The sequence below is a fragment of the Temnothorax nylanderi genome, unplaced genomic scaffold (genome assembly GCF_030848795.1).
Source record: "Temnothorax nylanderi isolate EJ_2023f unplaced genomic scaffold, tnyl_v1.0 TNYL_tig0088_pilon, whole genome shotgun sequence".
Taxonomy (NCBI): Eukaryota; Metazoa; Arthropoda; class Insecta; order Hymenoptera; family Formicidae; genus Temnothorax; species Temnothorax nylanderi.
Genome location: NW_027249150.1, coordinates 533,241 through 556,076, shown reverse-complemented (window position 1 = coordinate 556,076; position 22,836 = coordinate 533,241). Strand labels below are relative to the sequence as shown.

Here is a 22,836-nt window from a genome sequence, read left to right as displayed (position 1 = left end):
CCGACGCATCTCTAATCCTGGAATGCCACATTTTCAAACTCAACTCCGAAAATCACAATACACGTGTGATTTAAATTAATAGCAAGACTTTCATCTCGCGTGGGGGAGAAAAGGAAGTCAAAAGTAAGTCAACGGAGGGAGAATAAAAATTTTTGTAACTCGTCAATAGGAAAATCGTGTGTGACATATTGACTGCTAAAGCGCATCGCGGATGACTAATTTGCCTTTAACGAAAAATTTTAGTATAGAAGCGGGATCGCTATACGCTATATAATAAACAATAAATTAAACTACGGCTGCTAAACAATTAATTAGAACGTTTCGCGAATGGCGAATTGTGACAGTTGAATAAACGCTAAATACGAGCGTGTCCCTCGTTCTTTTTCCCGCGTATTACGTTCACACGCATGCGATCCTTAATGAGTTTTCCCCGCGGATTCGTCGCGATATTAATTATTGCGCCGCCGCGTCTCTCGCGTAATTTGACACCATCGCCATTTAACAGACGGATAGATCTCGAATACGCGTGAAGCCATTGATGGATCGGCGATTATTCATCGCGCTCGTCGCGCACACCCAAGAACTTGACGCAACGCGCAGCTTCTTTCTCTATAATCCGCCTCGCATACTAGCGAGCGTTCCTGCGAGGTTTCCCACCGCACGCAGCCTTTAACCGCCTCTGAAATATTTTACGTCTCGCGGTTGACGTGCATCTCGTGAAAAGGAAGAATGAAAAAGGAAAAAAGAGAAGGAGAGAGAGAGAAAGAGAGAGAGAGCGAGAGAGAGAGAGAGAGAGAGAGAGAAAGTCGCGCGCGGAAAACGCGCCGTGTATCTCAAAGAGATACGGCTCTCTCTTTCTCTTGTCTAGGTGGAGCCCGGTTGCTCGCGCACGGCCGGTGAATATCAAAGGTTGCTTGCACGTGCCCGCAACACAACATTGTGTTCGCGTATTGCGCCGGGACTTGCCTACGTCGGGGCTTCGTCGTCCATCGTGCGCTCGAGCACTCGCAACTCTCTCCACTCGTGGGCAAGATGGATATCTCTCGTAAAAGTACGCATTCGAACGCTGATCGAGATTACCTCTCATAAAGACGCACGTATACAGATGTAATGAGTAAATGTGGGACGAGGAAAGCGTCGCTTTGATTATAGCGCCTTAAGCTTCCTTTAATTTGTACCCCATAGAGCGTATCAATCACGAACAAAAGAAAGAAATCGAAGGGAGAAAAGTGCTTCCTCTTTCTCTTTCTCTTATGAAGCGAGAAAAAGAATTATTCTTTTAAAAAATTGCGTCAGCCCGTGAACAATAACAAATGCAAAACAAATCGCTGTACGGCGTTATCGGCGCAGGAGCGACGCGATTTTACGACGCAAAGGTCTTACGACCCACATCCACCTCCGCAGGAAATAGCGGTACGCAAAAAGTCGCTAATTATCATCATTGTTGCATAATACTTTTCGCGACCAGTATTCGCGTTCGAACGAAGTTTCGAACCAGTCCTAGTGATACCGAGTGAACAACCGGCGCCATTCATCAATAAGTGCCACCGTTCAATTAGAAATGTTTAGTACTTTTGGCATCGACATTCCGAATTCCGACTCTGACAATTATAGGAAATGTGAGACAATACTACTACTGAAGGTTCGAATGTTCAGTGTTCCGCAACATTGACACTGAATGTAACCGAAATTCAACTTGAACAAAACTTTTAAGGTAGTCCTTTCATGAGAATAAGTATTAGATAGGTACCTAAATTTGATATATGTTAAACACATATAGTAGTAAGGGGCATGTGTACGAAAAATCAGGTGAGGTTATCGACACTTTACAAGAAATAAGTCATTCTAAATGTGCGTTCGCGGAGCGTGCTATTGTCATTCTATCCTTGTTTACATCTAATGAACGAGAAAGATAGAATGATGCAAATCGCCGCGGCCGAGGTTTTCAACGAATAATACATATACTTAGCGACCACCTACCTTGAAAATAAGGGCTTGTCGAATGTTTTGCTCTGATATATGAGGTTAAATAAGTAGTGGATCCAATCGCATATTGCTTTACTCGTACCGTCATGCCTGATCTAACCTAAATCGAGCCTAAATCGAGTCCAACCGCACTACTATTGTGATATTTTTTTAATTAGTAAATAATTAAATACGATTAAATCGTGCGCGTAAAATCATATTTTATATTATTATAATTATTGGGATGTTGCAATGTTTGTTTTCAATTACCTCATGACGGACTGTTACTTGACTATAGGTGCTGCTGCGAAAGGACTACCTTAAAGATAAAACTCGGTTTTAAAGTTACTTTTGTCATCTAAAAACGTGTAGAGTTTCTACTTAAAAAAAATTATCTCAAACTAGAAGAATCATGCGTTTAAGAATAAAGAATTCCTGCATCCATTTCGTGGCGAATTTACTGGTGGACTTCTTCAGAAATCGATCTCGCGATCGTGATCCGTCAATAGCGATCCCGTCCGGATCGATAACGAGAACGGACAGTTTTTCCACGGCAGAAGCCAAGGGAGTGCCTCTTATCGATCAACTCGGACGTCGGATCGCGTGATTGCGAGATGCCGCTCCGGCGAGAGCGTCCTGTAATCAGCCGGCCGGCGCGCTTTTTCTCACCGAACTATCCATCAAGCTGTCCGAATTAACGCTCACGGTCAGGACAACGAAACTATCATCACGGAAGCTGCGCCCGAGGTGATCTCTCGGAGGTGCTCTCTCGACGACGGGAATAACGACGAGGACGAGGACGGGGGACAATGACGGCCATCATTACGTCCACAGCTCGGTCTAATTACAGGGATTATTTAATTGATCATAGTAATTAGTCGCGACCGTGTCGACTTCTGCAGGTGCGGCTGCGCCTGTCGCCGCACCCCGAGGGGACATCCCTATACTGAATCTTTGTCCACCTTCTTTCTTTTCTCTCTCCCAGGAGAAGACAGGTCCGTCTTCGTCGGGAAGAAGAGAAAAAAAAGGAAAGTCCCAGAAGAAGAAGGCAGGCCGTAAAAATCATTAATAGAAAGACTAAAGGCTTACGTGGTCCCACGCGTGTACGCCGAGAAGGGAGAAGAACGAAACTCGGGGGGGGGCGGGAAAGGGTGGCAGCGGGACCAAGGGGGAGGGGGGAATCGAGAGGCTCCCTTAAGGAGAGCGTAAAGAGCCGCGTCTGGAATTCCGGCGTGGAGCAAGAAATATAGGACAGGCGGGCCCCGGACGGGAAAAAAGAAAGGGGGTGGGCCCGGGGCGCGATTTGCCACGGACCCGAGAGAACGGATACGCGCGCGTGTGTCCGTGTGATATCGCGGACAGACGGACGAACGGACGAACGGACGAAACGGTACGCCATGAACGATCCCGGGACGGATGTTGTGTGTGGAGCGGGCCCCCTTGTTATTCGCCTCTCCTCGCAACGCGGGGAATTATTTCGATCGAAGTCACGAAAGGGGCGCAGCAGGTACCGACGGATGCACTTTGCTCTCGAAAACGATATTAAAGGGTACCATTTAATTGACCAATAATTTTATGAAACATTAATTTCAGAGCGCGACACTTTTATATCAATTTATTTGCTTGATCGAAATGACGTTTTATGTAACGATCGGGCTAGATAACAAAGTGTAAGTACTAAATATAAATACTATCGCGCCGTGTCATTTAAAATCTGGATAATTCGTACCCGTTACTGAGAGCTTTTGACCAGCGATTATTGATTATTTTTGGTTTTCCATGTTTTATTTTATATGATACCGAGAGATAGACAAAAGAGAAAGAGAGATTTCTGCAATTTATATTATATTCCCGATATACAGATATTATAGAAATAGATTGTAATATTTTTCATTACATAAATAATCGTTCTCTCTTTCTCTTTCAGTTAATCAGTTTACACTCTCTATACTTCATTAAGAAAGAAACTCACGCTGAAATAAGATAGAAAGTACTCTACTACAAAGATAGCTTCAATTTTAAATCTCAACACTCCACTTTAATTTTACAAAATTCGCTAAACAGAAGAATACACTGCCTAGAAATCAAGTCACTCGAGGTCCTTAGCAAATCCCAATGTCCAAAACACAATGCCTCTCGTGCCTCCTTAATGCGCCGTGTCCCTCCTATTCTTTTTTTCTCTCTTTTTTTTTAATCGCGCGATACAACCGTGCGAAGATTAGCTCTGTCGCGGACAAGCCGTTTAACTCGGTGGCGGTTCGAACGCAACGAGGAACCGAAAATAAACGGTTCGCAGCGTGCGCCGCGCGACGCTACGCGGATAATCTTCTGCAAATACAAGAGCGCGGAGAAATAAAAGTGTGGTTCGCGGGCAGTGCATACATAATGCGCGGGACATTTCGCCGCGCCGCGGGCACCGATATTTCAAGATACGATATTTCTCGTTTTTCTTCCTTCCATTTTCTTTTTTCCCCTCGTTTTCCCTTTCCCTCCCTCCCTCCTTTTCCCCCTTTAATCTCCCTTCGGCGGACGCTATCTAACGTACGACAGCAGCAGCGGGAAAGAGGGATCACCGGGGGGGACAGCGCGATATAAATTTGCTCGACAACGCGGAACAGACAAGTAACCCTTCCACGTGTAAAGTAAGATCCTTCCTCTCTTTCTTTTTCTTGCTCTTTCTCTTCTCCCCTTTTTCCATAATTCTTATTATCTCGGCTTATATAATTGGTACGTGCGCGTTCCTTCTTTCAACTATTTATTACTACAACATGTTCTTTAAATCTTTTTTTTGCCTTTGTCTGACGATCTTAATAGACCATCGCTGCGGTTTTCTACAAAGATCGCCGTGCTTCTTACGTTACGCAATTTAGATATGCATGAATCTTATTAACCTTTATCAAACTTCTATCACGAACCCGTGCGTTGTCGCCTTGAGTCAAGCTTTAAGACAAAGTCGCACGCTTGCAATTATATTAAGTTGTCAGCTACATTGTACTTACTTAGTACATAATCCTCCTTAACGCGGATTTAATCCCGGGGTGAAATAAATCTCACTATCTATTTATGCTTATCTTAGATGCTTACGCTTAATTCACTCGTTTAATCCGCTCATTATTATATAATTTGTAGAATTATATAATTTTCTGATTCAAAGTGAACGGTTAATATGAGAGTAAGCCGAGAGAAATATTATTTTTACCTTTTTTTACGCGTTATTATATTTACTATTTATTATAACTATTTACTATTTATTATAACTATTTACTATTTATTATAACTAAAATTTTTCCATCGTTTTTTAATCATTCGACTCTATAAGTTTAGAAGGACAACGCTCTGAAATATTAAAGCAATTTCATGCGGCTTCTTGGCGATTAGATATCCCAACGTCGCTTCTGTGCTGAAATGTTAACAAATCAGCGCGATATTTTCCGGTCTCCGGCGATTTTCTACCACCGATATCTCGCGTCGATATCCTCGCGACACCGGGGAATATTCGCCGCGCGAGCGAACTCTAATTAACTGCATCCAATTAGCGTGCGGCGCTCTTCCGCGGCAGTTCTCTTCTTCGGGAAGTGTTTCCCGTAATCGCGGCCACGGGGTTCAAGGTAATGATAGTCGACACCTCCGCTTAAAGCGACCGTGGCTCACCGTTGAATTTTCGCCAGCTGAACCACGCGAGATAAACTCGCGTACCTGCTTATCGCGCGATCGTGTCTCCTTCGGCGACCGCGCGGATATTAATCCGTGAGATATCGGCGATTGTGACCATAATCGCGCGTCAAAGAACTTACAAAGCCGCACAATTGCGTGTAAAAAAAAAGGTAGAAAATAAAAAGAGATTGTTGATTTGCCGTACAGATCTGGTTTCTACAAATAAGAGCGCTATCTTGCTTCGGAACGAAGATAATGTCATTCAAACGGTACGAACAGGTTTGGGGAGTAGCTTCCTCCGTAGCAAAAGTTACGGAAGAATGTATTTGCAACTGTACATTCGCTTTCTGGAGAAGAAACAAAAAAATGAATTAAATGTCGCTTCATCAGATAAAATTATGTGAATTTCTCGTTTTCTTGTAGCTTACAAAATTTATTTATATCTCGGGTGCCTCAATATTAATACGACTTCGAGATAAATGTGAGATTAATTAATTAACTCTCTAACTACTGTTAGAGAGCTAGAGATCTAAATAAAACAAGAAGAACATAATAAATTGCATTAGTTGTACACAGATAAGAGTGAAAAAATAAAACATTAGCGCGCGCGGAAGCGTCACTCATGTAACAGCATCCCTAAAATTCTCACCGGACGTAATTCGCGTTTCTCGTCTGTTTGCACGCATAAAAATGCCTCGCATTCATACATAATCTCTCCACCGTCAACGTGATACAGCGAAATGTGGGCTCGTGTGTCTCGTTTTAACGGGGCGCGTAACGCGGTGAAAAAAAATGGGGGGGAAAGAAACGAGGGCCTCCGCATAAAATTCAAGAGGCGGAGGCGATAAAGGGTCGCCCTGAATTTAGGCCATTCCTCTTTCCTTGCCTTCCCGCCTTCGTATAATCGCCTTTTCTTTTCTTTCCCTCTTCTCCTTCTTTTTTTTTTCTTCTCGGTGTCGTCCACCGTCGTGTCTCTCTTTCTCTCTCGGCATATAATCGCGGTAACGGATTGCATTTAGCTTTATTATAGTCCTGTCAATTATATATCATTATTCCACCGTTTTTCAACCGGCTTGTTATCGGAGCATAGTAAATGGATTCAAATCGTTCCGTCGGTCTCCTCTCTCTTCGATTCCACTACCTTTCTCTCTCTCTCTATCTTCACCGCGACTTCACTTCGCCGCATTGCCAAGCCTGTCGTCTCCGCGACGCGATTATATAGTATTACTTAAACGTTACTTCGCCTCTTGAGAATTTGTTACCGGGACATTCCGACTGGATGCAAGTGTCTCTCCTACGCCGCTTTTTCCTGCACCTCGTAAAAATGCGATTGGTACCATCAGACCAGCTGTCGCCGGCGCTCTTTACAGCTACTAAAACCGCTATAACTTTTCTAGTTGGGAGCCTATTACCGGATTTAGTATCACATTAGCTCCCCCGCAAGAATCTAACAATGTCTCGCTCCTTGTTGTATAATTATCTAAATTACGCGCTTCCCCCCACCCCTCCCTCGAAGCGATGGGACAATACCGAGAACAACTCAATCTTATTCGTATACGCGTGATTAATCATCCTCTCGGCTGTTTATAAATGAGCATCAGCGCGATTCTTGTTAATCGCGAATAAGACGGCCCGGCGTGACGCAAGAGAGTCGGTAGTTGGTAAAAAAAAAACGTTCACGGGCGCGCACACACAAGCGGGGTATATACGCATCGCGATGCTATTGCCGGGCCTTCCTGGAAGGGAAACGGGGCCCCGGAGAGCTGCACCTTCCCTTCCCTTCCTCCTGCCGCCGATGTTCCAAGCCAACCCTGCGACCCGCGCCGGCCCCGTCACGCCCAACAAACTTCTCCTACGACTCGTAGCCGGGCGTCACGCCGCATTTATAATGTTTCCACGTTCGAGTTTCGATGGGTCCACTCCCGCGGAGCCGAGAGTCGAGAGTGGAAGGACAATGGGGTCTGCCACGTCGGCGCCCTTTGCCATGAAAAGCCTCGGCGACGCGCGTGATCCTTCAATTATTCGACGAAATATCGATGTATCCACGATCATGATTTAATATTAACAGAAGCGAGAGAATTTGGAGAGAAATAATTCTTGTAAGGGGAAGATATGAGACGAATGAAGAAATAAAGAAAGGGACAAAGGATAGAGATTTAAAGGTTTCAGATTTTTTGTCCATAAATTATTTCATTCCCGGTAAATAAAACAAACTCTATGTGAACAAAATAACTTCTCATAAATAAAAGAATTAAAATGAAAAACAATTAATTGAGTATTGGCGAATAAAAGTTTGCGCGAAAAGCGACGAGGTTTTTACGTTTCTTTGATTCACCGCAAAATTATATTCAAGGGAAAAGGACTTTTCGTCGTCCTCGTTCCATTTGCATACATTGCAGAGCTGTTGCGAGATCATGACGATTCGCACGCGTGTCGCGAAGAAAGAAAAAAATAAAGACGGATTCGCGCGAGTCGCGCCTCAAGTTGCGTCCCACCGTGTTATTTAGCACCCTCGTAAAACATTAATATCGCCTGCGCAATATTTCCGTCGGTTACCCGTCGACGCCGTTACGTAAAGTAACTTCGTGTCCTCGAGGCACAAACTGGACCCGCGAGTACCCGGAATACTTTTCATTCAATCGACATACGCGCTGATATGCGCGCGCCGCGCTGGCTTCGTTAGCGGAAAAATATATGTTAATTGCGAGCGCGCGGCGTCGCGCACAACGTAACATTGTAACGCACGTAACGATCCGTGTAACGATCGAGGCAATCATCGGCAACACGCCGACGATGATACCGTCGGCATATCAATGAATTATCAAAGACGAGTCCGCGGCTCTCTATTTATTTCTGTCGCGGAGCCACGTCGAGCTCGATAATATCTTACCTAAATCAGATTAACAACCAGATTACGTCAAGAGTTGACGAGCTAATACAGATAAGTTTAAGGAAACGTCATTCAATTAAAGTGATTAAAAAATATGGGTTAGTTTCATTTGTATTTTAATTCAATTGACGCACGAAAGTCCTGCGTGTTAAAGGGTTCGCCAATCAGGGAGAATTGAATAAGCTAATAATACCGAAAAATAATCAAGAATACATACATATTGTTATCTGAATTTTTGTAAAAATATATAATTAGGTCAGTCATTGTTATAAAAAATTTTTTTCTGATTAAACAATTGAAAAGAATGATATTAACGAGACGCAACGAAAAAGAACTAAAGTATAGCTTTCTCGGGGATCGTAAAGGCACACAAAATTGCATAGGCTGCACAAGCATAGCATAAGACCGCTGGACCAATGAACATCATATGTAAATTAATATGGTGACATTATGCGCTGGATGCTTATTGGTTTAGCGGTCTTATGCTACGCTTATGCTGAGCTATGCATTTTGTGTGCGATGGCCTTAACAGTTCACATCGCGGACACTGCAATTGTAACTTCATCCTAAATAACCCGACGATGGATGGGGGATACCGTTAACGAAGCGCGGCGATAAATCTACGAAATCTGAAGAAGAGGCTGAAAATCCGATACGAATGGCATAATTTAACGCTTTCATAAATAGTCAAGACTGACTTGCCGAGTGCCACAGGTAGAAATCGATAACGTCCGTGAAGCAGCGCCGTCTTGCGCAACCCTGTCGTCGGCCATTGAATTATTCATTCATTAATTTTCGGTAGCTGTCCGCGCCGGAGGATCAGCGAGCGAACGAGCGACACTCGCTCATCTCTCCGTGCAGACTAGTCCCGAAGCGTCGCCGGTCGCCGGTCGCCGGTCGCCGGTCGCGCACGGATGACGTAGTGCGGGGTCCGCCGCCGGTAATGTTTTCATCAGCGTTTCGGCCGTTCAGGAATGGCGGACCGTATTTTAAGACAATAATTTTCGCCGCGGTCGATGGCCCGCCGTCGCGCGGCGCGGCGCGGCGCGGCGCGGCGCGGCGGCGTCGAAACGGGGACATCGGCCCTTTTGATCGTGCCCGAAGGGGCCCGTCGAGGGCCACGCCACGGGGCCATTATCGACCTTTAAGGACCTTGCTGCGACTCGTGGAGACCGGTTACCATAACCGCACGTATAACCGCTCGCTACGCCGGGAGGAGGACCTCCCGGAGGTGTTATAGAATTCCCTCGGGCCCCGGCCGAACGTATTTTCCGTGCTCTTCGTCGGTTTTACCGTCCTTGGGCGTCCTGCTCTCACACCCCGACGGGTGTTCATTAAATAAACCTGACTCTCGGTGATTCGATCAACCCATTCGAATTAGAATCTCGTATATGGCGGAGGCGAGGAGACGAATGGGGAGAAGAGGGGAGAGGGAGATTCCGTCGAGATCTCAACTAAACATTTTCGCATATTAAAACGAATATCCGCCTCTATTTTAAGGTGACTTCGAGTAAACTTTGATTAACTTGAACGGCGATTAACTTGTCAAGGAATGCTTGCAATATTTTGTTAATATAGATAGAATTATTAATTTTTTTGTTGTTTAATGTATGAAAGAGAAGATTGGATTAGAAACGACGAGTTATGTATAGTTAGAAAATTTATTAATTATTCATCAATTAAGTTAATCGAAAGCCCTTAAGTAGAATATATCGCGACTGTCGTTTTAACCGTGTTCTAAATCGTTCCTGCATCATATTGCATATAGATTAAACGCGTGATTTGCGTTATTAATTTACACGATGGTCAATTATCTGATTTTAACTTACAAATCACGCAGCTTCCGTCGGCCGATCGGTCGACGAATCGGTCGGGAAGACGCGCGGGGAATCCCGCGTCCTGCAATCGCGACGCTTTTTCCACCGCGGCGCGCGGCGATGAATTTTTCGATCGGCTGATGAATTTTTCATCGGGCCGGGAGATGCAAAGTAGCTGCCTCGTAATGTATACAACACGTTCGTTATACATTCGTACACGCTCGTGTACATACGTACGTATATCGGAGGCGCTCCTCCTCCTCCTCCTCCTCCACCGACCCCCGCCCGCGCTACCATTCCGCGCTACAGCGCGGTTCCCGCCGGTCACAAAGAGGATCGTTCATCACTTCCAGAAGTCACGAAAGAAGCGAGTACCTCTCCTCTCCGCGGGACCGCGTCCGGGAATGCGGCGATTTTGTTTGCAAACGATCCGCGCGGCCCGGCTACCGCAGAAAAGTACCGGCCGCGAAATTGAATTCGCCACAGCGGCGCGGTGCGGCGAACTCGCCATTTTTCGCCTTGACTAATCGATACGGTGATATCATAGTTCGCCACCCACGTGGAACGGCAAGGACCGTAGGATGCGACAGATCTATGGCGACGTGGTGCCGCGAATAATGAAGACCGGTTGCGGCGACTTCGATTTTTTTTTTTAGTTATAAGCGACTGAGACAACTAATTATATTTCGTTACGATCTACCGTAACGATAATTTGCAGCATCATCTCGATCGATTTAAATTCAAGTTCAAACTGAGCTTTCAAAGACAAATTATAAATAATAATGGCACTGACAATAATTTGCAATTAAGTATGAAATACACATAATAAGGAACAGTAATAATTCGTGACAACGTTACGATGCTCGTTACGAATGTGTTACTTTTATAAATTTCTACAAAATTATGAAATGCACGAAAGGATGGAGGTTTGAAAGGAATAGTCCGCAGTCGGCGATACGAAATTGCTTGCCATACGATGTATCGAGCTATTATTCCTTCGCTAATTTTACAGCGCGAGATGGCCGTATAGGAATAAAGCAACCGCCGAAAACGACGTCGAAAGCAATTTGCTCTACGGGTGTCTGAATTAATCATCGGCCATGCTGCCGAGCCGTTTAAATCGCCTCTATGCGCGACGATCATTAATTCAAATCACTAGGTTGAACTACTTTTCCTTCCGGCGAACTTCCGACAACACGAGAGAGAAGCTTAAGAACCTCTCCCGAGGTTCTGTGATTTCGACTTCTGACTTAAAAGCAAGCCGCTCGTAATCCGCGTTTCGAATATTCCCTCGCGTTTTCGCGTTTCGACGAGTCGTGTCGCATGTAAGATTCACCGGAAACTCGTCAGCGTGCACTCCTCATGTTTTTCCGAGATACGCAAAAACGAAAACACGCGTCGCGCAGCTAGTTTACATGTCTTGCTTCACGATAGCGTCAGCGTATCTATGCATCGCTCAAGCGACAAAAATAGTCGATTTTTAACTCGCCGTTACTAAAATAGAACTTAAAGCTCAGCTAAGTTAAGAGTCACAATGAAATTTTTTAGAATACTTTAAATTAAGTTTGGTCCCCGAAACCAAGTTATAGGGGAGAGTTGGATATTACCGAGCCCCTAAGAATTGAAGCGTATATCTAAGCTTAGAAATGTTTCAAAAAAACAAAATGTGCAGTTTTAGATAGGTAATTTATTTGGCTATCCATATATAATAGTAATAATCTTCAAAGTTAAACACAAACTAAAATATTAACAATTTTCCAAAAAATGAGAAAACGCGGTATTACCGAACTGGTCTGATAATATCGTGCCTATAAAAATTACTCTGGCTTCAGCCAGTGACATGAAGTAGAACACAATAACAAAATGTTTTTTTTATATTTATGCATTAATATCGTCTAGTAGGTACCTACATATAAAAATAAGTGAATGTGTTAACAAATAACGATCATTATAAATTCAAATCAAAACTTAAGCAACGATCTTTTCTGTAAGCACCTTTACATTGTAAACTAAACAGTCTTGGTAACTCTTAACACACAGTTATCGTTATACCTATTGTCTATGAATTATAAAAACAACTTTAAAATCTTATCAGTCTCCAAAATTCAATCAGTCTCAAAATTTCAACTTTAGGCGCGAAATTATCAAACTCAATTATTTCACTTTACAACCTTAAAATATATAGAAAAGAAACGCGTGTTTCTAAAATCATTTTGCAACCTAATTTTATAGTGTTTTAGCCTATCAAATGCGTCAAATTTAATTCTGTAATGTAAATATTATATTACTCACCTCTTATCGAAACTACCAGCAAAATTACAGTAAATAAGCAGAAAATCTTGCAGAGCGCAGTGTCTTCACATGGACGGCCGGAACAAACTGACAGCGCATTCGCGGGGGGTATTCCGTGTTAGTCTATGATATTAAGATCATTGTAGGCGCGTAATACAAATAGTTATTGAGTTAAACAGTGGCGCGAAATTGTCAACCGCGCGGTAATATCCAACTCTCCCCTACCAATAAAAATGGTCGGGTCCAAAATTTGTTAAAAAATTTTTTTTATTACACTGACAGAGTAATTGTGAAAATAATACTATGTTTATAGTATCTGGGATTTGTCATACCCCCGCCTTAGTAACGCCGGGTTAAGGTCAGGCCGAGCGAACGGCGCCCGCGTTGTTCGACGAGAAAACGCCAAGGCCTACTCTCCGCGAGGGATCCCTTTTTCTCGAATCGCGCCGATCCGTCGCTTAATCACGCAAAAACACCGACGGCCGATCTTTCCCGCGTGATTCATCGCCGATAGATCGCAAACGGGAAGAAGATGGTTGGTTCGCACCGGGAAAGGTGCGCGGAATGGCGAGAAACTCGACAACGCGAACTTTCGCGGCAGTCCGAGAGAAAACTGGAAGACGGGAAAAGAGAGGCTACTTTGAAATTTTTATCATTTTGTATCATAAATACATTATAATATAAATCGGCGTAAATTTTTAAGAAGTTTTTCTGACCGTATAGCACAGTATAGCAATGAGAGGATAGTCACGTAGTCGATCTATATTCAGCCTATATCGACCGTATCTATATTCATCGATGCATATGTACATGCAGATCATGAACGTGAGCTCTAATTTAGATGTGCGACATTTAATAATGCCGCTCAATAATAATAATTTCCTATTTATGGTAATGATTAATCAATTTCTATAATCGTCAGTCATTTGCATGGATCACCTTAAGGAGTGTTGGCGTTTTGCAAATGCTCCTCAAATGGAAAGATAATTCTATTAAGTGTCAATTAATCTTTTCTCAGCAATGTCAATAATTTGTCTGTATCAGAAAATTGTACGTTGCATAACGATTCGATCGTTAATAAACGATTTTATTACCAAATTTGACGTGTTTGATTTGATAATACTGATATAACGCTGTCATATCTTATTCTAAAATAACTAGCTCTGGATATAATATACTAGGGTTAAGTCAGAAGAATCTTTCCACGTGAGGATTGGAAGCGCGCGCACACATAGACGGCCGCGTACCTGAAGAAGTCGTTCCTGCAGAAGAGCTTCGCCTCCCTGGAGAAGCACTTGTCTTGCAACGCGGCTCTGCAGTCGAAACAGCGCACGCACTCGACGTGCCATGCACGATCCAAAACGTTCAGCAGGTACTGATCCATTATCGGTTTCTCGCATCCTGCACATGACAGGAGCATCGCCAGACCGCGTCTCCCTGTTGAAATTAAAAGAGAACACATTACGCACCTCCGTCACTTCGGGCTCCGCGATCTTACGGACATGACGTTCAGCCCCGCCAGTACAAGCTCGCTCAATACCTCCCCCTTTAAACTACCTGCTTCTCTCTCTTTTTTCTCTCTCTCTCTCTCTCTATCTCTTTTTTTCACGTCCTTCAAAGATGAAATGCGCAAATCTTTTTGCGCTTCGTCAAACGGCTCGATCTGATACATGTACAATTTCGAAAATTTCAATTGAAATTTGATGAAATATTAACGCACGCGGGGTTATTAATGCATGCGCGCGGCGGACACAAACGTTACGTCACTGGTTCCGGGCAAAGCTTAAATTAATATTGGTTCTGCACGCAATGCTGAACATTTCGCTGCAAATATATGCGCTACGCATTCCGCGTAACGCAACAAACCCGGCTTTACGCGATTTAATGTAATCGCGGGTGCATCGCGAGATTCAAATCGCGGCTAGTAACGTTTCAGTTTATACTCGAGAATATTCTCTCTTTCTTTTCCATTTCGAATAATATAATTCTGCTTTCCCAGTGCTGAAAGAATGAAATATATCGCCGGCGCGGCGCTCGCAAAACGTTAAAATCCTTCTTTCGCGAAACACACGCGCGTATTTATTTATAAATACTAATTTCCGGGCGCTCGTTCGGAGCGCCCGTCGAGTAATTATCACAATGGAAATTTGATCGGAATTATGCGCGAAATTATCCGCAATGAGTCGAATTAAAATCACATGCAGATACGCAAAGTAAGCGCGCGTGGCGATGATTTGTTATATGAAAAAAAAGGGGGGAGATGGCTTATTAATCGCGTTGGGAGCATCGATCGAACGAAATGTTCGGAGCCTTTCGAGCGTGGCGCGCGTTTTATTTAGAAAGAAGATTAAGCGCTTTCATTGTAAGAGCGCGCGTGCATAACGAGGCGTGCATTGTGCTCGACTTTTTTGTATATTCGACGGTTAAATCGCCGTACGATCTGGTTGACACAATCCGGACCGGTGTAAAAGTACAACAATGCTACATAATCGCCGTACTAATCACGTAAAGCGGCAACTAATCCGATTTGCGGAAAAAATCCCTGTTTTTATTGAGCTGATAAGATTGATGACGAAAGTCGCGTGCGCTCCTTTCAAGTTTCGCAGATTCTTTAATGAATTTGGGGCTGGGCGATTTCTTCGAGGAATCTTGACAGGATATCGCGCACTTTCTGCAAATTACATTAATCTTAAACGATCTGGTGTTATTTTCCTCCCTTCTTGACGCTACTGAGAATTGAATGTAATTACGTTTCTTTTTTCTCCGCAATCAAAATTTAACTCGAAATATGTAATTTTTGAACAAAGAAAAATAGAAAGAGTTGGCAATTGCAGATGTTCGTGCGATAATCCACTAAAGTGTTGCAAACAACAGAATGTGCATATCATTTCTTAACCTAGTACAAATATTGCTAAACGTAAATTATAAACCATAAATTTTTGAATCTAGATAATCGTAATTACAATTACTACATCAAGAGTAACATTTGACATTGCGAGGATAACTGCGTTAGCTGGCATGAACCTAACCTTTGTATCCCAATTTAGATCTTTCTAAAAACAATATTTTATTTTATTCATATTTTATTATCGTTGTATCAACATTACCTTGTATGAATAATTGTCGAAAAATCAAAGTTAAACGACATCTTGGTTTACCCAAGATGTGACTGTATTTTATAAATATATTTGATTTAAAGATTACAGTCGTAAAATATATTTTTAGTTTGTAACTGTATTTTATAAACATATTTGATTTAAAGATTACGGTCGTAGAATATATTTATACTTTAGTTAGAAATAAATCGATAATAATTGAAAATTAACATTGACGATCGACGACTGTCAATGAAAAATTCGATAAACAAAGAGTTTCGTTAAACGAGTCTTTAAATTCATCGAGGGAGAGCGCACATTTTTCCGCTGCAACCCTGTATGCACATCATTCATTGTTAATATAACCGTAACGATTAAACATATCAAAAATTACCGAGCGCTAACTGAGGTTTCAATTACTACCGGGCATCGCTTAGTAATTTAAGCACGGCAATTAGAACAATGTAAAATATCGCGGTTAAAATGTTTGCGTTACGATCGTCGAACGGTCAGCTGAAATTTCTCACTGCTTTGGACTGCGCGGCGTTGCGATTGCCTAGCTATAACGACGCTCCCTTCTAATTCGCAAGAAAGACGAGGCGGGAGGAAAGGGAGAATTTCGAGCGTCGCGACGGGGTACCGTGACCATAAATCTCGCGGCACTTAAACAAAAAGCCGCGGATTATTGCATCGATGAATTTAACGATCGCGCTTCGGCATTTATAGTTGCGCGATCTTTCATCTGGCTAATTTCGCGGCCGCTTTTTCGCGCGCCTCTCGCGACCGGGCCCCGGGACAGCGAATAATTATAATTCGTCGTTAATTAACATTTGCGAACGAGACTGCTCTTTCGCCCTTTGCTCTCTCTCTCTCTCTCTCTCTCTCTCTCTCTCTCTCTCTCTCTCTCTCTCTCTCTCTCTCTCTCTCTCTCTCCTCTCCTCTCTCTCTCTCCTTTCTCTGCCCCTCTCTCTCTCTCTCTCTCTACATTTTTTCTCTCTTTTTCTTTCGCCCTACCATTATCCCTTTTCCTTTTCTTCCCTCCGTTCGCCCTCTCGCCGTTTTTATCGCCATCATTGAGACCCACGGAATTCACCCTCCTCTTCCTTTTTTTCCGCGGTTTCCGCCAATGGGCGGAGTCCCTCTGCCTGGCTGGCAGGGTTGTCAACCTAGCAACCCTCCTCCCACCCTTAAGATCTGACCTTGCGCATCTCATCCCTCTCGCGGAAGGGCGAGAAAGGCGAGGGTGGTAGAACGGCATCGACGGCGACGTAGTCCGTGAACGTTCGCAAGTTAACTTCGAAATCGTAAACTATTCCGCGTAATCGACTCGCATGCGCCCCGCCGTTAATGCTCGAAGCTATCTCTTGACTTGATACAACAAAAACGGATCACCTGGATGGATAGCGCGAATCTTAATGTTAACGAAAAGAATTTAAAGTCACTTAATTTTAATCAACGAATAATTTCACCATTGTTGTTTTTGAAATTTCTTTCTCTCAAGTTATTCCATAAAGTTTTCAAAAGTGATTTGTATTCTCTTAATAGAGAATACAAAGGCCGAACTACAAAGGGAATAGACCTATTGATATCTTTGCTGAGCGAATAGTTGGATGCGTAATATATTTTATACTCCTTGGAAATTAATTTGCTGAATACATTTTATATGCATAGATATTAAACCTTCAAAATTGTATCATTACTGGCCATACATGGCAGGAAAAAAATCGAGATAGATGAATTTGGCGCATAATGATCATATAAAATTCTAATACAGCAATTAAGATTGTTAAAAATATACGTTTCCAGATTAATGACGTATATTTAACATGAAGCTCGAGTTGATTTTTTTTAAATCGTTGCGGCGATTATAGTCATTTAAAGTTAAGTTTTGCAAAAAGAAATTATGGCCGTACGTTCAAGCGTTAAATTATTATCTAATCACGAAATCAATAACATAAATTAAAGTAACACGTTTAGAAGCTAATCTCGCGTATAAGTACCACGTAGAATTCCGATATTATCGCGTAACGACTTAAATGCTTGAATAACGGTCTCAACGAATATAAGACATACAGGGTGTTCACGTATCACATCAATGCCGATTAAAGTTAACTGCTCAAACGGCACTGTTCTCGACAGAGACATTAGAAAACACTTAAAATAATCAATAATTTTCTCTCCTTTGACACGTAAATAATGCCTTAATTTCATGCGTATAAATTTCAAGCGAATAATAATCGTAAATTCTGTTACCTCTCATTTTTACGTTATTTCGATTGCGAGAAAAAATATGTGTAAAATTATTCTCGGCTTTATCAAAATATTTATCTATCTATGTAGGCATCCATCGAAATGTCTGTCACTTATGCGATTGCCTACCCCAGTTAGAAAACTAACTTCGCGTATGATTCCCTAGTCGGAAAAAGTAAGAGACAGGAAACCGTAGAAAGACCTAGTTAGTTGAATCGCATAAACCAGATTAGGATTAACGGGACGTGAGACGAAAATCCTGTTGATCCAGCGACATCGGATTGCTTAATCCGATTTTTTCCGGCTGGACGTCATTGCTCGCGTCATGCCGGATCTTGTTTTGTTCCGTCGGAGGAGACTTTATCAAGACGTCTTTATCATAAATGCCAGAGCAATGACGAGAGAATAATACATATGATAAAAGAACCGAAATCTTTAATATAACATTAATAATCAGAACATTTAAAAAATGCTATTCAAAGATAGTTTGTATCATTTGTTTTAAATGTAAAATATGAAATAATGGACTCAATACCAAAAACAGCATGACAGTCCAATGATAAGACGTACCGCGGAGTAGAAAAAAGTATCAACAAAAATTTAAAACATATTATTCGAGGAGAAGTTCTCCGCTCTATTTATATCTATGTCATTCTTTCACACGTATTTAAAGATAAAATCTCGAGGTGCGCTCTAACATAAATGGGAATAAAATCTTCCGACATCTTGACCGGCAATATAATTTTTAACATCATCAGATCCGAAATTAATGCTGAAGCAAGCAGAAATCGTTCCGCGAACATAATTTCTAACGTAATCGCATTCGACAGTTGCCTGACACCGTGTCTATTCATATACAACTCTAGCTTCATGTTAAATATGTGTCATTAATCTGGAAACGTATTTGTAACAATCTTAGTTGCTATATTAGAATTTTACATCATCATTGGGTCTGTTTTCTATTGTTGAATTGGCTGCCCCATGGCTGTTCTAGTTCAGAGTTTATCTTTTTCCTTCCAATGTGGGTAAAAAAAATAAACTCTGAACTAGTGCAGCCAGTTCAGCAACAGAAAACAGACCTATTATATGCCAAATTCGTCTATCTCGATTTTTTTCTGCCATATCTGTCCAGTAATGATATAATTTTTAAGGTTTCATATCTTTAGGTACATATAAAATGTATTAGTAAATTAAATTTATACATATATATATATATACATATATCTATATATTAAATAAAAAATATATGTATGTATATATATGTATCAGTACAGGAGCACAACCCCACGTATCTCGTGTATATTTCGACATGCGCGTTTTTGTCACACGCGGACAACTAACGCAAAGGGGATAAAGCAGGAGAACGAATTTCAGCGAATTACCTTAACTCTTAACGTGTATACGTGGGTCTACGACGTCTGAGTCAAAGTGATATCTGCTCGTAACTGTAAAACTTGCAAACCTGTTAGAGATATTAAATAAACGATGTTTATCAAAATGACCATAAAATCGTCAACTACAATGTAGACAGATGTTTCATGAATTTTTTTAGATTTTTTAAAATACTTTAAGATAGGGAAAAATAGCGTTAAACGTGACAGACCTACGTATACACTTAGAAGGTACCGAAAAAACGTATGCACTTTAAGGGTTAATCAGTCTAAGTCTACCACAAGTGCATCTAGATTCGGCAAATCGCCATCGCGATGAAAATTACTATTTTCCGAGCACCGCGCCGCGCCGGCGGCGAATCGATTTGCTGACTTCGGTGAATCGGACTGGCGAAGAAAAAAAGAAGAGAGAGAGAGAGAGAAATAGAACACTTGAAAAATCTCAAGAAGATAGGACTTTAAAAGTTATCTCATTAATTGTGTTTAATTACTCAAGACTAATTTCGAGATCACGCGAATTTTTTGTGATCCATGATAAGAGACATATATTTCTCGGCGACTTTGGTACAACTGTAAATTGGGTAATCAGCACTTTTTGTTCTTTCTAAGACAGATGACGAATTAATTCAATAAAAACAATTAGCGATATTAAGAATGTGTGTAATTATTGTCCGATGTCATAGAAAATGAAATACTTTGAAAATAATTCTAGGAATATATAAAAGAATCATGTAATCATTTTTATGTACTTTTTCTCTCTTTGATTATGATTCATTAACTCAAACTAATAGGGGTAAACAGTACAGTTGTTGGCCACTCTACAATGATTGGCCACATCTTAAAAAATTAAAGATTATAAAGAAATACTATTAAAATGTTTTTAACTATATAAAAAATAATTATAATATTTTTGTACTTATAATTAAACACATTTTAATAGTATTTCTTTATAATCTTTAATTTTTCAAGATGTGGCCAATCATTGTAGAGTGGCCAACAACTGTACTGTTTATCCCTAATTAAATTTATTGACCGATTGATTTGATTTCTTTTTACACTTTATGTTTATATGTATTTCTCATCAATTCTTTATATAAAATATAACTGATAATGAAAAGAATATCGATTTTCTACGTAAAATTCTGTTAATTATGCAAAAGAGAAAAAATAGTCGAATATTTTACGTGATGTATGTCTATGTGTGTGTACAATTTTGCTCAATATTGCCTATTTCACCCACTACACACTATTGCGAAATACATTTGTATCCTAAGTAGTAATTATATCGAGTAATTATGCAAAATATTTCTCTCTAAGAAAAATAATAAGTCAAATATGTTTTCCGTTAGCGGGCACGTGTTTTCCCGTCTTTCACGCAACAGCTTCGAACTAATTACGTCTGATCGCACTCATTTTTACTACTAGATTACTATCCGCGTAATATAAGCGACTATTTAAAAATATAAATAGAACTTTGCGTGTCACGTACAAAATTATACTCGCCCGCTTTCGCACATGTGACAGACTTCATCGAGAGGCGGGATTTAAATACATTAACATACCTTAAAAAGTTTCCAGCCTTCCCCTGTACCTTGCGAATAACTTCGGCGCGAGTCTATCGCCGCGTAAGCGTGTAAAAGACACTTCCCCACGTCATTTCGACCCGCGCAATTGCGACGTACCTAGCGAGCGGAAAAAAAATCCGTCGCTCCTTCGATCGCAGCATAGATTTGCATGCATAACGTCGCGGGATTGTATTCTCTATTGAGCGGTTCATTGACTCGTGATCTATGCGTGCGTGTGCAGCTTCTCACGCGTGACGTTTCTTTCGCAGAGAAAGGGAAGGAAGAGAGAGAGAGAGAGAGAGAGGGGGGGGAGAGGGAGGGGGAGAGATTCACGCCCTCCGTCGCGAGATTGATCGAAATGGCACGACGCTCCCGCGAACGAGCGGCAACGAGCGAAAATGAGCGGAAAAATCGTCCGCAAAAGTTTCGCATACAGCAACAGGTACTTTGCAGTAACGCACCTTACCGAGTACTCTCGCGAAGAAACCGGCGACCCGCGCAAAAAGTGATCTTAACTAATAGAGCGCTGCGATTCGAGAAAATACGGTGGAACTTGTTGATATATCGAATCGAGTGAAAAAATACTTTTCAACTTATAAATTTTTGAGGCATTGCCAATCGAGTTACACGCGTACGTGTATACCAGTTTCAGATTTTTACGACATTTAAGATGCAGAAACATCACGGAAAGTATAATAAGCGATTAAGCGATTAAGCGATTAAATTAATGAAGTGTAATTATAAGAAACGAGATGTCACTCTTAATTATCGTCGATTTCTCCCGCTTTCGAGAGAAGAATCTCGGAGAGACTCGAATCGATTGTCAATCCAGATGTTACGCGTTCCAAAGATGCTCCGGCGTCAACAAGGTTGATCCTGTCTCACGCGTCGCGCGTATCTTGCACGGTTCTCCGGTGCATTAGGCATGACATTGGCCCGATGTTGCGCTATAGGGGATACGTTACTTCGGAAACCATCCTATTTTACGCGAGATGCGCTCTACTCGTGTAAAAAGGTTGCACGGCGCGCCTGCGTAAAATAAATATCGGGAATAGGGTAAAATGAAATACGGACTAAAGAATGATCACTCAAGTTTTACACTCTTACTCATTCCCTTTTAGAATGCTTAGCACGAACGTTGTCTCATACAGAATTTATAACAGAGAGAGAGAGAGAGAGAGAGAGAGAGAGATTTTATACATATATAAATTTATATCACCTCTCTCAATTTTGTCTAAAATATTCATAACGAGAAAGTATATACGGTCATCGATTTTCAAACTATCATGTATCGAAGGCTCTCGTGGTTCACATTTTAATAATTGAAGTTTCCAGAACATGCTTTCGCAGATTCTAACATCATCAACTGTCTATTTTGCATGATGAAAAACCGAATAAACATTTGAAACATTCCGTCGACTACGTCGCGATACGCAATCGCGACGGACAACTGTACGAAATTTCGTAATATTTCAAAGCAACAGTCCACGCGGTATCTTATCGGTAACTATAATGCGTTACATTATTTCGACACTTACTCTTTGACTTTTAAATCTAACTCCGATTAATCTCCCGGCGGAGCAGGGTGCGCGTTCTACGTGAAAGTGATGTTAGCGCGCGACGAGGCCCATTTGCGGGGCCCGAGGGTACAGCGGGTACTATAAGGTAAAAACGATGTTCGCATGCTTCTTACCTATGTTACAAGCCTGGGTGACGGGCAGGGGTGCGCAGCAACGCCCGCCAAGGGCCGTGACCCTTATCCGGGGGGTACCAACCCCCCCGGGGCCCCCTCCCCCGCCCCCGGCGCCCCCGTAGCCCTCCACCTCCCCAGCCGCGACCGCGGCCACCCCTGCCCCCACTCCCTCGCCGGGCCCGGGACCACCACCAGGCCCACCTTCCACGGGCCCGTATCGGCCG

The 22,836-nt window shown here is 42.1% G+C and overlaps 1 protein-coding gene across 9 annotated transcripts in view; it reads right to left on the bottom strand.

Moving 5' to 3' along the window:
• Positions 1–22,836, bottom strand: part of Lim1 (LIM homeobox 1) — a 74,304-nt gene that overhangs the window by 42,321 nt on the left and 9,147 nt on the right. For 7 of the 9 annotated variants that reach the window (XM_071710316.1, XM_071710313.1, XM_071710318.1 and 4 more), the window contains exons 1-2: positions 22,613–22,698; positions 13,866–14,055 (exon numbers count right to left, since the gene is read on the bottom strand). In XM_071710316.1, coding sequence (XP_071566417.1) covers positions 13,866–14,038 — 173 coding nt within the window. In that variant the 5' untranslated portion in view covers positions 14,039–14,055; positions 22,613–22,698. Of the gene's footprint in view, positions 1–13,865; positions 15,781–22,612; positions 22,699–22,836 lie in introns of those variants that run through there. The other 2 variants (XM_071710315.1, XM_071710312.1) reach the window with 2 other exon arrangements.